Below are 14788 nucleotides of genomic sequence, written 5' to 3'. Positions count from 1 at the left end.
CTCAGGGAAGGATGGAAACAATTCTTTTATACATTGTCCAGTCATGTCTGGTTCTCCTTGTGCCGCTCTGAGTTTAGCTTTTTGATCACTGTGGCACTGCAAGTGCCACAGTGATCAATAAGTTCCATCTCGGGTTACTCTCCACATCCGCTGGGAAAGGGTCTGCGTAACCTGCTCGCTTCTTATCCAAAGCCGCCCGGTCATGTGCGGTCACTTTTGCCATTATTTTGAGCCAAACTAAATTTAAAAAATAATAGAATTTTATGTTTATTATATTAACCCATAGTTTTTATATGAAAAAAAAAACACAATCGAGGCCCGGAAATATGATATGATATGATATGACAAAGCTAATGAGATAGTCTATGAAGTTTGAACACATTTTTGGCCTCTGTCATTTCAGAGGATCCGTTTACAATCAAATGAAAAAAATGACTTCAGCCATTTTCTTTAAACTAGAAAACTCGGGAATATTTACCACACAAAGCAACATTGAGCCAACAAGTTAAAAACATTTATTGTCGATACTTCATAATGTACAAAAAAAGCCTTCTACTGTGCACAGCAAAACAATATTAAATGGTTCACTGTGCAGTGAAAGAGATCAACTTGAAAAAAGAGGAGCTCATGAGCTCACAGCAGAGTGCTTTAAGTTACTTTTACATTCAGCCATCAGTACACAAACTGCTGTGCCCCATTTATGTATGTTTTATCCCTCTAGCTGATTAAAAACAGGCAATTCGTACAATGAAACAATACAATAAAAAAAACACCATCAAAAAGCTAAAAAAAGGAGAAACATTTGAAACCGGTTTTCTTGTCATGCTGTGCAGTAAAAATTGATAAGAACAAAAAAGAGCAGTTTTTTATGGCACTTTACTTTTCCTCATGTCTGCAAAGATTAACATTCAAAGGAAAAGTATTCAATGTGTCCTGACGGGACTACAGCTACAGTTCGATAATTCGTTCACAGTTGAAACCCAATATTCATGTTGTAGCTTATTAATTGCCTCGCCCATTTTGTAAACAAGCACGCAGCTCCGATTCCCTCAATGGGCTGAAAGCTCCGCCCTCCATTGTGATTACATCTGCTGGTCAAATGAGATCAAAACGATTCAACACGCATGCATCAGCCTTAACAGAGTACAGAGGCATTACAGGAGGCTTTATACTTTTAGCAAACACGATCACCAATAAGAAAAATCATTTAAAAGAAAACATGAAAACAATCACAGCGTAATTCACTTTGAACCACAGAAAACTCCATTTACAAGGTACAACGTTGGCAGGCTGTTTCTGTCTCGCACATTTAAACTGTTGTTTATTTCGTCACAAAGGTTGACTACAGACCTTTTAAAAGACTTCATCTAACTACGTCATAGTTCAGAGACTGTAATGAATATTTATCCTTACAATAAGAGCAACATCTTTGTCTGACATCAACATAGTACTGGCAATATAAGGCTCTAACTCCCATATTAACACTAAAGAAAAACATTTTTCAGATATTTATATATTTATATCAACAAAATTCGGCTCATGACCCAGTAAGATTGTCAACATGTCTGTAATGAGCTCAACTGAACCAAAGCAGAGGTGGTGATTGTCCAGGCCTTTCCCCAAACGGGACCGACCCCCTTCTGGCTGCTGCTGGGCCTGCACCGCCCCACACGGCAGAACTACTAGACAGGACAGTTTCCGGTCAGCCCTTCTTTTCTTTCTTTGCCCTTTGGGTGGTCTGGACTCCCAGAAATAAGTCAATTTGGTAGTTTGCAGGTCAAGAGATGTGTGTTTAGAGTAAAACATAGATAGATGCGGCAATATTTAGTTGGAAAGTGAACGCTTTCAGACATTTATTATCCCAGATTTTAGTAATAAAGTAATAATTGAGTAGTTTTGCTCTTAGATTTATCTTTGAAAAACAATACATATTTAACATTTAAAATATAATAGTCAGTCGTGGGACTCCGTACTTGACGTCTTTTTACCTGCAAATTACCAAAAATGTGTTTATTGTGAGACTTCAAACAGCTGATGAAAAAAGCTAAACATCTAAAGACAGTATTTAATCTATTATTATTATTATTATTATTATAGGGTCATAAATAAGAAAGAAACAGCAAATATATAATAATCAAATAATTGTTTGTTTTGGAGTTGTTCAGTTCCCGTTTCTTTTGAAAGACAATTCAGAAAATGTTAGTTTTGCAAATAATCTCTCTTCTTACATAAATTACAAATTCAGTCATACATAGTGGAAATTAAGAATACAGCCAAAAATGAGGATGAAATGGTCTTGTATTTTGAAGAATATCATAAAGACAAGTCTTTTGTGGTTCAGGTACATGCGACTTCCTACAGTCCAGTAATGTTCCACTGGATTTGTCAGTAAAACGAGAAAACGTTATTCATTTGTGCATGTGACACACTGTACTGTACATTGGCTGAGTCATCAATATACTGTCGCACTGCTTCATCCAAAACACAAATCGGTCGTATGTTCTGCTCATCTTTAGCAAAGACAAGTTAAAGTACTCTGAAGGCCTCCAGGTTTAAAACACTGATTTAGTCTTAAGCAACATTAAAGCACTTTATTCAATCATTTTCTTAACTTTGCAGTTTTCGTTTTGAAATTTAAAAAAAAAAACTCTCTTTTTTTCCTTCTTCTTTCGAATCATCAACAGAAATCAAAATACTTGTTTTGTGCTTAAAGGCACTTTTGGAGACACAAAGTAGAGTTGAACGTTGGCGTTCAGAGGATAGTTGAGTCAGCCCAAAAGAAACATCTGCAGTGACTTCAGCTGCAAAGCTGAACGCAGCACAGACACGGCCGTGCAAAAACTCAGGAAGGTTTCGATTACTTGGTAAAAGTCCCACTCCAAAAGTATAGAATGTATCTCAATGTGTTTGTTTTCAAGCATAAAGAGAGCAAATTTCACCAAAGAAAATAGCTGCAGGACAGAGACACTGCAATGAGGTCTGAAAGATTTGTCTGAGCCCTCATTAATCAAAATAAAAGGTAAGTGCTGTGATGTTTCCCATGGTCTGCAACTTAACTTTGACGAGTACGATGTTGAAACTTCCTGCAGGAGGCTCTACAAAGCGACAAGAGAATCCATATTACAGCGTGTGACCTCCACCGCAGCCCGATTGGACACAGAGAGTTGAAGAAAAAGGAAATAAACACTGAATTCTCACTAAAAGCAGTGAACAAAACCCCACAGGCAATAAATGCAATTTCATGCGAGCAATTGAACTCACGGCGCTTTCGTCGCGAGTTCATTCTCATTGACATTTTTTGTATTAACGGCTACTTCCCAGTGCTGAGATTCAAAAGAGAGGTTTGTGTTTGTGGTCGTAGTCAGCGTCCGAGTCGTCATCGAACCCTGGTATGTTTTTTTCTTTCACTCTTTTTTTTTGGCATTTTTACATGAATGTAGAAAATATGTCCTTCTTATAAATACTGCTTTTCCAATTTCCACCTGTTAGATCTTAAGATCTAAACATTTCTCCTCGACATTCCACCATTATATTGTTTTACGTCATTCACAGTCCACACATGAAACAAAGGCTTGTGCCAGTTGTGGGGAATAATACTGCGCTTTCTGAATGAGTTTGAGTCTGTCTTGGGGCTCCATAATGTATCAGCTGACCCTTAGCACTATCAATAATAGTGATTTGATGGTGAAAAGTTATATTTTCAACACTGATGTGTGAATTATCATTCTTTAAATTCAAAACTACTCACCTAAGGTATTTACTGTACATCAGGGCAATCAGATTCAAAGCAGCAGAGGCTGAGATATTATGAGTTTTAGTCCAGGTGCGAGCTCCAACAACACTGGACACTACATTTCCCATAATGCAGCAAACTCCTTTTATAATAGACCCTGCTTGCCTGGTAAAAACACACATCTTTCGAACGCAAGGCCCTCTGTGTGTAACACATATTTTCAGTTTAAAATGTGTGGTTTCCAAGCCCAAGCTAAAATGACCCTGATGACATCACCGAGACATCGCTGGGGTTATTTCCTGCAACACAAGACATTACATCACAGCCTGATAAGTACTCAACGGGACAAGCAAACTGATCTCCATGTGCAAAATCAGTGTGCCCATTTAAGGTATGTACATTGCCCAGTGTTGTCTGTCTGAAACTAAGCCTCTACATTTCACGGCTGCTTCTGAAGAGGAATACAGTGTGTAGTTACAGTCTGAAGCACATTTTGACACTTGAGGACAAATGTAAAAGCTTCCTCAGACAGACTGGAATGATCACTGTGAGAGGACTGCAGTATTTAACTGGTCCCCTGTGCTATGAAGCAGCAAGTAACTGCAGCACCAGACCAACAGCACATACATATATATGTACAGTATATATACAGAGAGATAACCAATGCTTCTTCGGCATGGTACGGCCAGACAAGCCACGAGATATACAATCCACTTCGTAATCACGCCCCGCGAAGCAGAGAGGCTGCTCACGAACAGCTGGACCAAGTTTGTGTTTCCCTCCAGAACGAGGTCAAAGGTCAGGGACATGACGAGATTCGCCTGACGTTCAGGTTTGGTCATGTTTTCGGAGTGGGACTGGTCAGACGGGAGGCTGTTCTGGGTCACAGGAGGGGAGTTGGGTTTCCATCATGTTTTCGTCCGGGTACGGGTTGGGGTACGGGTTGAGGAACGAGTCGGTGAGACCAGTCATCGGTATGACGGTGGGTGCGGCAGGTCTGGCGGCGTCGGGTCCGGAGTCCCCGCCGGAGCCGCTCAGGTGGCCGGGGTCTCGGCCTGCAGGCTGGACATGCGGATCTGCGAGCTGCTCTTGCTGAGGATGGACAGCTGCGTGCCCCCGTTCACCCCACTGCTCGCCAGAGAAGGATGTCGGTGCTTCAGGTCCACAGCAAAGTACCTGTTCACCGTCCAGCTGCGCCATTTCCTCTTGATCTCCGATTGCACCTTGAGGGATATACTTCACAAGGTCATTATTAATGGACCTCGCTGGAAAGAGACAAGCTCACTTAACTGTCCTTCAGTCAGACTCTATAGCTCTGTCTGGACTCTAAGACTCAGATTTAGGTTTCTCACTGATTTTTGTTGTTGTTGAGAGAAACACGTTGGTTTTAAACCATACATGTTTTTATATAAACTGAAACCAATGACCCTTTTCCATACCTTAAGTGTGTAGCTGTAGGTCAGTAATATTATTCTGCATGTTTAATTAGAATTATGCATCAGAAAGCTGGTGTAATGGTGTCAGTAATTGTTTGAAAGGATCTTTACCTCTCCATTCAGGAAGCAGTAGAGGACAGCCACGACGAAGCCCTGAGGAGACAGAGAGTCCAAGCATGAGACAAAAACACTGACAGTTGTGTGTGTGAGATGAAACACTGCTGTGAATAAAAGCAGTACGACCAATTTTTTAAGTTGTTATTAGAGTTTTTTTTTCCACTTTTCTTATATTTTGCTTTCACTTAAAGTTTTGCAGCTGTCGAGTCTAAAGCCTTCGTTTTTGTGATGAAGATCTTGTGTCCAAATCTCAGGTTTACACTTCTGGTAATATCCCCATCCTTCCCGTGACAGTGAGCCATGCTTTTCCACAGTTTGTACATCGATTGTTATTTTCTAAAATAAGGTGACGGCGAAAGAAGCAGTCACCTGGAAGGATCCGAGGCCGAGCTCAAACACCAGACGCTCTCTCTTGCTGACGTTCTCAGGGGAGAAGGCGAACACAGTGTAGTGGATCCCAAACAGAGGAATCAGTAGCAGAGTGGAGCGGGCCAACCTCCTGCAAAACAACTTAAAATTATGACGAGTCCACAGTGTGTTTGTGTCCTCATTATATTGAGCTTACGAAGAAATGACAACAGTCTGTCCCAATTAAAACAAAAATGGTGGTCTAAAAATGGATCAGGGAATGGCGTTGACATTTTGCAGGAACGCAAAACTGCTCCCACGCCATCTGTCTGGTAGTTCACACATTTATGTTGATTTTTAACAGAGGGATACACAGAAGAAATTCAACTGCAACTTTACTTGAAAGTTACTTGAAACTGAAATGGCGGCAATATTTAAGTAATAATAGTATTATTAGTATAAAATAAAAGTGGCAAAGTATGTGTGAGGAGGAAGTTGTGGTGGATGGATGGGTCATGACTTAGAACCTAGACCAGGTTTCAAACCCTTTCTTACACTTAGTTGACATAATATTTACTTGATTTGGACTCGGGAAAATGTCCACAGCCGACAGTGGTCTACATATACACAAACAGCATAACGTGTGTCTGGGTTGAGTGCTATTAGAACTGTTGGCCCCCTGTGTGCTTATCATCCTTAAATAAATGCAGACATGTTGTATATGTGCTCATGAAGTCAGCTTGAAACAATCAGTGTAAGTGTAACTATCACAACATATGACTCTAATGTCAGGCAGAAAAGGATCAAACATATGGTCAATGTAATCGGACTCACAGGTAAATGCTGGATTCATTTCCGCCGATATCTGGGGACTGTAACTTCTGGACCAGGATGACGATGATGCCGATGAACAGCACAAAGTTGATCTGTAGAGAAGGAAGGTACCGATGACGGCGATGATGGTATTATTCTTTGGTAACGGATGGATTGTTTATTTACCATTATATTGTACCATAATAACGTACCATAATGGAAGCGAGCACAGGTCCCTTGATCACCCACCAGATGGCAGCATTGTCATTCATGTCCCAACACCTGAGAGCGCAGGAGGAGGCACCAACACATTCAGTGCAGGAACAGACAAACTCCAACATACAAAAACACAAATGTCTTGGTGTTCATAACCTACCCGATGTCATCAAAGTGCAGCCTCAGCACCACCCAGATGGTCACGCACACTGTGGGGGTTCCTGTTGTGAACATGACAGACATCAATATCGAGGCGTCCACCCATCAGATAAGAACTCTGGTGTGAGAGAGGTGGTTGTTGTCTCACCCCAACCAATGACGATGTACCAGTAGAAGTATCTCTTTTCGGGGAAGAAGGTCTCCACCAGCAAAGTGAAGAGGTACAGACCCTCGATGAAGAGCCAGAAGTAGTTAGAGAGGACGCAGTAGTGGAAGAATATCATCACTGCTCGACACTCCAGCTTCGAGGGGGGAAGGTGGCGGAAGACAACGAGGAGAGAAGATTGAATGAACAAATCCTCTGCTGCCGGTTAACATGAGATCAGACAGCGTTGTGGGCGCCGGTTGACATGTCGCCGTGTTGGCGTTACTCACGGTGTGTATGAAGCAGTGCTCGCTGTCCTCTTTGGCGTACAGCACGCCGTCTTTGATGAAGACGGAAATAGCTCTCAAGATGAACGACACAAATAGGTTCATGTGGATGAAGTTCCTGGTGCAGTGCAGCTTCCTGGGAAAACAGACATGAAAAAGTCTTTTGCAAAAGAACAATGCACTGACTTTTGTACTGTTTGTAATGTGGTAGTACTGTACTTAGTTGTAGCAGCAGCATAGTAATAGAGAAATACTAATTGAAGTAGTACTGTAGTTGGAGCAGCAGTACTGGCAGTAGTAGTACAGCTGGGGTAATATTTGCAGTAGTAGTATCAGTAGCAGCAACGCTATTAGTGGTAGTGTTAATAATTGATGTAGCAATTCCAGCAGTATTCATACGCGTAATCGTAGTCGTAGTCTGTAGTAGTGTATTACTAACACGTAGATGGGTGATGGTGAAGAATAGTATGTGATCTTATGAGATCTGCACACAGCTGGTAAAATATTAAGCTAGGATGTAAATGAATGTCAGCCAGATCAATTGTACAAACATGATGGGACTTGCCAAGAACATTCAATGCCAAGAAGTGAACTTGACCTGGACAAGAACAAGGTTGATTGCTGAAATCTTAAAACATAATTGGCGACCCAGATGTAGTGAAAGAATAGCAGCATTACCGGTCGTACCAATAGTAGTATTACTAGTACTAAAAGCTTTTGTAGGGTATCAAATGACAGGCCTACCGGGAATTTATATACATTTAAGCAACAATGTTTCGATATATTCCCATTCTTTTTTAAGCTATTAATGTTAAAACATCTAAATAACTTTGATAACAGTTCATGTTTTTGAAAAACTAACACAATCATCCTGAAAATGGGATGTGTAAAGGTAAGATCCTTTGATTGCTCCCTCATAAATAATGAGAGTTGGATATTGTGGATATTTCATGATATTGAATGCGTGTCTGATGAACTCTACGGTCCTCACCTGAACCTGCACAGGATGACCATGGCCGTGACGAGGGAGACCAAGGAGGTGCTGTAGCCCACGGTGTACAGAGCCTTCACCGACACATAGTACATGTCCTGAGGCACAAGCACAACAGAAACTGAAAAAACTCAGCCGAGTGGAGTTAAAAAAAGAAAGAAATTGTAGACGCACAAGCCGCAGACAGTAGTGTCCTCACCGGGTGGCTGCTGTTCGCTTCCTCATACATGCAGGCATCGATGTAATAAGGGAAGGGTTCTGTCCAGCCGAACTCAGTGCAGTTACGACTCACCTTCCCGAGCTCTGTGGACGCGGGACACTTTATTGGATTATGGCAAACACAGACTCATTTCTACAGTGAAATCAGGGAGAGAAGCAGACCCTTGAACATGTATTACTTCAGTTTTCAAGTAAGCAGAGAACGAAGAAATGTGTGATTTTTTTTTTTTATTTCATTCAGTTTAAACATTTATTCCAATTTCTCATTTGAGCATCTGCATATTTGAAATAACACGGTATAATCACACTGCAGCAAGACTCAAAAACATGGAGCCTAAAAAGGTCAATGGGGAAGTCCAGAGTAACTGACCGAAGTCTTCTTCACTCATGACCTGAGAGAAGAGTTCGGGACAGTTGACTTCGACCACCTCGCCAATCCTGGCGGGCTGCCAACACGTCAGGTTGTCCCACATCCACGGACAGCCTGCGAACACAACAGGTGGACAAACACAGTGCGCAGCAGTGAGTGTTTTTGATTCTGAAGAGCCATATGTAATTTGTTTTAGGGGGTGGGAAAGGCCCACCTGCAGCTCACTCATCATTTCTTTAAAATCACAGATCCTTGAAACTGGCACGTGCCGGCTGAAATGTCAGTTCCCATGCCAGCGCCCACGATGAACAACTACCTTTTCTTTTTAATTCACATCTTCTTTTGGATGTAAACACATTCTATTGGTTACTCCCTGCCGGTATTCGGCCTGTGCATCCTTTTTATTTAGTGCCTGCAGTTTTTCATTTCAAGTCAAATGTTAGAAAAGCATCCGAGAGACCGAAAAAATAACTAGAAAAAAATATATTATGTCTTTTATGTGTGATGATTGGTTATTGTAGTATATAATATAATTTGTTGTAGCTAAATCCCAAATGTTAAAATCCATTTGGAAGGGACACGATCGTGGAGGTTAGCTGGTCAAAATGGCTACACAATAAATCATGGCTAAGATATCGAGGACAATCGTGTGGGTTTGGAGTAATGTTCATGCCTTCATTGGTTTGCGACTTAGTTAACAAGCTCTGCTTTGAAACCAATACTCCATTAACTTCAGTCGTAACTGCAACAAAAAGAACATCTTTAAACAAACAGCGCTATAGTTTGCTGTGCTTGTCCAACACAACCAGCCCTCACCGCAACACACTAACAATGTTTGGTGCTCTTCGGGCAGCTGACGAAGTCGTTTCATAGTCAGCCATCCTTCGCTTCCTGACATCATTAAACTGAAAATGCAACAGTCTTCTCTTTGGTGGAGGACCCTTCCAAACCAAAAGAGACTCCTAAACAAGGTTAGGGAGGAGAATTGGCACAAAGCCTCTCACTCAGTTTGATCTTCCCTTCATCCGTCATGCAGGGAGACGCCTGTCACTCACTGTCCCTCTGATCAACTCTCATGTGAAGGATCATCATCATGAGATGCTGCCAATCAAAGCCTCGACCCAAAAAAAGCCTACCAAATTCTGGATCATTTCCAGGATCGTCCGAGGCGATCATCTCCATGCATTTCTCCTGCTCCATCTTGATCACACAGTGAAAGGGCGTCTGTTGACTTGAAATCTGGGAAACAACCAACACAAATACACGCAAACACACACACACACACACACACACAGAGAAAGAGAGAGAGAGAGAGAGTCAAGTGGCCGAAGATTACATCAGAGCCCAGAGGAAGGAGCAAAGGTAAAATGGACGCATCTGCTTCATTAGCTTCACCGTGCTGTTCCCATCACAGTGTGGGAGAGGTCTCAGCTCTGGGATCTGTTTAAACACTCAACCAATTAAACAAACCATTTCAGAGCGGTTGGCAATGTCCCCATGCTCACTGACCCTGAGGACGGGCCTCATTGTTATAAAAAACAAGGCGGGGGAGCCTTTCAGACGGGCCCTTTTCACACTGCCGCTACACCCATCTGGTTTTAAAGCTGCGGAGCACGCACACGCACACACACACACACACACACACACTGAGGTGACTGTTGAAACGTGCACCAGAGCCAAGAGATCAAGCCGGAGGCCTAGAGCTACGACTCAGAGACACGGAGGTCACGTCCAGAGTCGCCTCCTTCACAGCCCTCCTGGCGGCCGCACAACGCAGGGCTGATGGAGGGCTGCGTCTGGTGGGCAGACAACCTGGTGCGTCTCAGCGCTGGCGTCAGTCCGGGAGACGCCGCGTCACGGCTTCACGAGGTGGGGCCGAGGGGAATCACCCGAGGATTCATCCGCTGACGTCAACAGCTTCCCGCTTGGGATTCATGCACTGAGTATCTGGCAGAGTAACGGAGACGCAGTCGTTACGGGGGGCCGCTGTGTGGAACAAGCGTCGACACACTCTCTGTAGATACGAATCCCGCAGCAACAGCGGCAGCACGTCTGCAGAGGGACAGTTTGAATTGAGTACACCGGGAGAAAAAGCGCCGGTGATGACGCTCTCTGGAGCTGAATGTGGACGGTGTTGAATCTGGAATTGTTAGTGAGACACTGGAGACACTCGTCTGTTGATTTAAAGCTACACTATACTGTATGCTTTATCAATTGTGGAAATTGCTTCTGTCTGCAGTACAACAGTCCTGTTGCCTGAACAAAAATGATGTTCACATAAAACTAAGCTGCATTCTGAATCAAATTTTCCCGGGAAACATGATGTTTTTCTGGTCGTAGTTTGAAACTTGAACAATTTCCACAATAACTGCAGAGGCAAAGTAAGAACGCATGAGGCATGACTTTGTTAAGAAGGTCCACTCAGTCCACCTGATGCGGCCTCGGGTCAGGTTAAAGTTTCATGGAGCTCTCTGGAACGTTCCACCAGGTGACTAAGCTCCATGTCCTGTCTACAGGTGCACCAACTCACCTAATCTTAATCCTAATCTAATATTATGCTGATGCATGTTTGTTTGATAAATGTTAAATTAGGTTTTGTGTTTGAGATTTAAACTATACACAGATGAGCGCATTCATTACTCACAATTTAGTTATTTATAACAAATCAACTTTGATTTGCAACATGAGGTCACGACCAATGACGACCTTCATGTCCAAGTCTCTGCTTGATTCTCAGCCGATGATCATCGATGATCGTTAATGCCGATTAAGTGCGTATGAACTGAATTTGTAGGATTGCTGTTTGATGGGTGTGACTGTGTGAATCTTGGAAAGTTTAAAGAGCAGTGTGTGTGTGTGTATGTGTGTGTGTGTGTTTATTTATCTGATGTTTATTCTCCTGCGACTAATTATATTGTATCTTTCTGAACTAAATCACTTCACGATATCTAATTAGGTCAAACTGTGTACAGCACCGATGCTCAGCTTCACACTACATGTACACAAGTGCGATAATGAGTGTGTGTCTGGCTTGTTCATGTAATATTTAAAAGCAGTTTGGCTGCTTAACAACATCATATCATGCTATAGCGTTCACTGTTATTCAAAATAATACAGGATGTCGATTCACTTGCTTTGGGTTTCAAAGTTGCAGTTAAGGGAAATTTATGAGCAAAAATGAAATATAATAAATGTCTGCAGTTGTTTGCAGCTTCCATCTAACAGCTTTTATCTAACAGCTTTCTAGCGAGGTGTTGGTAGTGAAATGAATAAGGACGCGTTGACTTATATTCAACTAAACCATGAATTGTTCACATACTTTAACCAAAGCCTTTAAGTAGACTAAACCTATGACAATCATTTATCTTTTAACAACATTAAATCAGAATATTCTGTTTAACACTCAGATTTCTGAGCTTTAGACATACTGACAGAGGACTGACCAGCAGGTACGCTACACACAGCAAGAGGGTGAGTCACCAGCCTGCTCGCTTTTGACATCTGGCTTAACTCATACAGTTTTTAGGTCCTTTTTTAAAAATGTTTATTTATTATTTAATAAGCAGCACATGTATGGGTTTCACCCCGACATTCTCCATCAGGACGATCTCACTGGGGGTTTTAAGACTTCTATATTCACAAACAAACTGTTCTGATTGACCCAAACATCTGTATTGTATGAAAATTGCTTACTTTGAGATCATCCAGAAGATTAGTTGAGGAATGTAGTCTTTTTTTTTTTTTTTGTCTATCCGTACAGACCTCTGATTGTGGTCATACAACCTCCTGCTTTCGTCCACCATCTTCCCGTGAGCTCGTCTCTCAGTTTCTCAGACAACACTTCATCTCAAGGGTGATGACTCACATTTATTATGAGTAATAAAAGATTGCTTTCCATCACAGCTTTTTATGGGAGAGGAGAGGAGGACGGAGGATGGAGGACGTTCTCTTTCGTCGAAGATTTAACAGAGAGGAATAATGTTGAATAAACAATGAATAAATGATGAGAGCGCATCCTTATCCATCGTTCCTGCCACACAGTGAGCCTTGCATTATTGATGCAGACACTCCATACGCTCACTTCAACTATGAGAACGACTTTACGAGCGCACGGACATCAGGCCGCGACACCTGTTGGCTGAATTAATTCACGTGAAGCTCCACCTGTTGCAGAGTCTGTTTGCATGCTTATTCACACAAGGAAACCAGAGGTAGATCCGACATGTTATCCACAAAGAAAGAAGGAAAAGAAAGGAAAAGAACATTGAAATGAGCTCACCGAGGGGAAGAGGAGGAGGAGGAGGGTGAAGATCAACGGGCTGACGTTGGCGGCAGACATGATTTGTTTCTCAGTTTTCTCTCAACAGGATGTCAGCTCACCTTCGCACCTGAAAAACACAAGAGTGGGACATCAACATAGTTTGTCCACATTTTATCTCCATCATATCGCACCAGGACATAAACATCACAGGAAAGTGTCTTTCATAAAAGCTCTTTACGTGTTTGTTTATATTTCACCACTTGAGAGCACTCAGAGACCATTTTAACAGTAAAAAATGTTTATAAATTCTCCATTTCTATCTGGATATGTGTGTGTTCAGCTCTTTATTTTAACGCGTACGCTTCTACTCTGAGACATCAGCTTTATATTGACGTGCTGTCGCTTTAAGTGAAACAGTTATTGGAAACGGATTCTCTCAGAAAATAAAAAATGAGATACTAGTTCATGAGAAGAAAAGTTGATAATGATAACAAAGCATGTCCTATCACACACCGTGGGAAATCCTTAAAAAAAATCCTGGATTAGCATAAAAAAATCTACCCCCGTGTTGCTTGGCCCTAAGACAATTTTCCCCATCAAAGTGTTTTAGATATCCTGCAAACGATCCACTGCACAATCTGTGTGTGATCTCAACTACGTTTGTTTAGTTTCATAATCAAGTCGACTAAAACTGCATCATGGCAATAATTAATTGCCGTACTTTTATCGGGTTTATACGGAAATGCAGTTTGAAAACACAATAATTAATACTCTGTTGTAATTACATTTACTGAACGTCCCACTCACAACTGCGGGCAGCTATTGCAAAGATGTGATCAGCCTATTGAACGATTGGCTTTTCAAATGGTGCACGTGAACACGAGCATGTCAAGTGCACACGGGCTCGTCTGCAACGAGCCCGTGTGCGCCTGTATCTCACGGATGCAGCCTGACTCTGCGGGCCCGGGGGGTTCGCATGAGCGGAGCCAAGTAGCAAGGACTGAGCAGTCGGGCCTCGTCCCACGGGGAGAGCTTGGCAGCTTGGCATTACTGCTTCACCCAAAACCCTGCCAGCAGCAAGCCCCTCCTCCTGCCGTTGTCAGGAGCAACAGCGGAGAGAGCTGCTGAGTTTGGATCTGAACCGAACCACGTGGACCTGGAACTTCCTTTCTGCTGCATCCACTGCTCTACCGTAAATAGATCCCATCCCATTTCATCATGGACTTCAGTTGCTAAAGGATGGCAGACGTTCAGCCTTCATGGAAACTAAACTAAACTCAGCCTTCATGGAAACTAAACTGAACCCACATTTCAGCATATCTTTCAGTAGAAAGATTTCACACATTTCTACAGCAAATTTCGTTTGAGTCGTTGAATCTGAACGCCTTTTACAGCCTCGCACAAACAAAACCTTCGTTCATTTTTTTTTTTGCGGGAGGAAAAATAAGAAGACACAACATGAATGGGAGTCTGCAGCTCTGCCAAGGCCTCCATAATGGCCGCTGACGCTCTTGGAGCGAGAAGCTCTCATGAAGAGTGCTCGAGCACAAACTGCCATTAATTCATTTTTCAGGAAAAGAAAAGAAAACCAGCAAGACACTGATGGTATCTGACCCTGCCACATTTGGTGTTGTCTCAGTGTGTGTGTGTGTGTGTGTGTGTGAGAGAGAGAGAGTGTGTGTGGGCAAAGAGA

The 14788-nt window shown here is 42.3% G+C and overlaps 1 protein-coding gene across 2 annotated transcripts in view; it reads right to left on the bottom strand.

The window, feature by feature from the left end:
* Nucleotides 1-419: 419 nt before the first annotated feature.
* Nucleotides 420-14788, bottom strand: part of adcyap1r1b (adenylate cyclase activating polypeptide 1b (pituitary) receptor type I) — a 21050-nt gene continuing 6681 nt past the window's right edge. Inside the window, exons 2-14 of one of the 2 annotated variants that reach the window (XM_068589605.1) lie at nucleotides 13114-13222; nucleotides 9971-10073; nucleotides 8835-8948; nucleotides 8445-8548; nucleotides 8246-8343; nucleotides 7258-7390; nucleotides 6971-7124; nucleotides 6824-6884; nucleotides 6660-6729; nucleotides 6469-6560; nucleotides 5656-5785; nucleotides 5281-5322; nucleotides 420-4969 (exon numbers count right to left, since the gene is read on the bottom strand). In XM_068589605.1, coding sequence (XP_068445706.1) covers nucleotides 4595-4969; nucleotides 5281-5322; nucleotides 5656-5785; nucleotides 6469-6560; nucleotides 6660-6729; nucleotides 6824-6884; nucleotides 6971-7124; nucleotides 7258-7390; nucleotides 8246-8343; nucleotides 8445-8548; nucleotides 8835-8948; nucleotides 9971-10073; nucleotides 13114-13173 — 1536 coding nt within the window. In that variant the 5' untranslated portion in view covers nucleotides 13174-13222 and the 3' untranslated portion in view covers nucleotides 420-4594. The remainder of the gene's footprint in view (nucleotides 4970-5280; nucleotides 5323-5655; nucleotides 5786-6468; nucleotides 6561-6659; nucleotides 6730-6823; nucleotides 6885-6970; nucleotides 7125-7257; nucleotides 7391-8245; nucleotides 8344-8444; nucleotides 8549-8834; nucleotides 8949-9970; nucleotides 10074-13113; nucleotides 13223-14788) is intronic. The other variant, XM_068589606.1, reaches the window with a different exon arrangement.

Source organism: Clinocottus analis, unplaced genomic scaffold (assembly GCF_023055335.1).
Source record: "Clinocottus analis isolate CAN_PGR_092001 unplaced genomic scaffold, fCliAna1.0.p SCAF_23, whole genome shotgun sequence".
Lineage (NCBI taxonomy): Eukaryota > Metazoa > Chordata > Actinopteri > Perciformes > Cottidae > Clinocottus > Clinocottus analis.
This window is presented reverse-complemented; position numbering and strand designations above follow the sequence as displayed.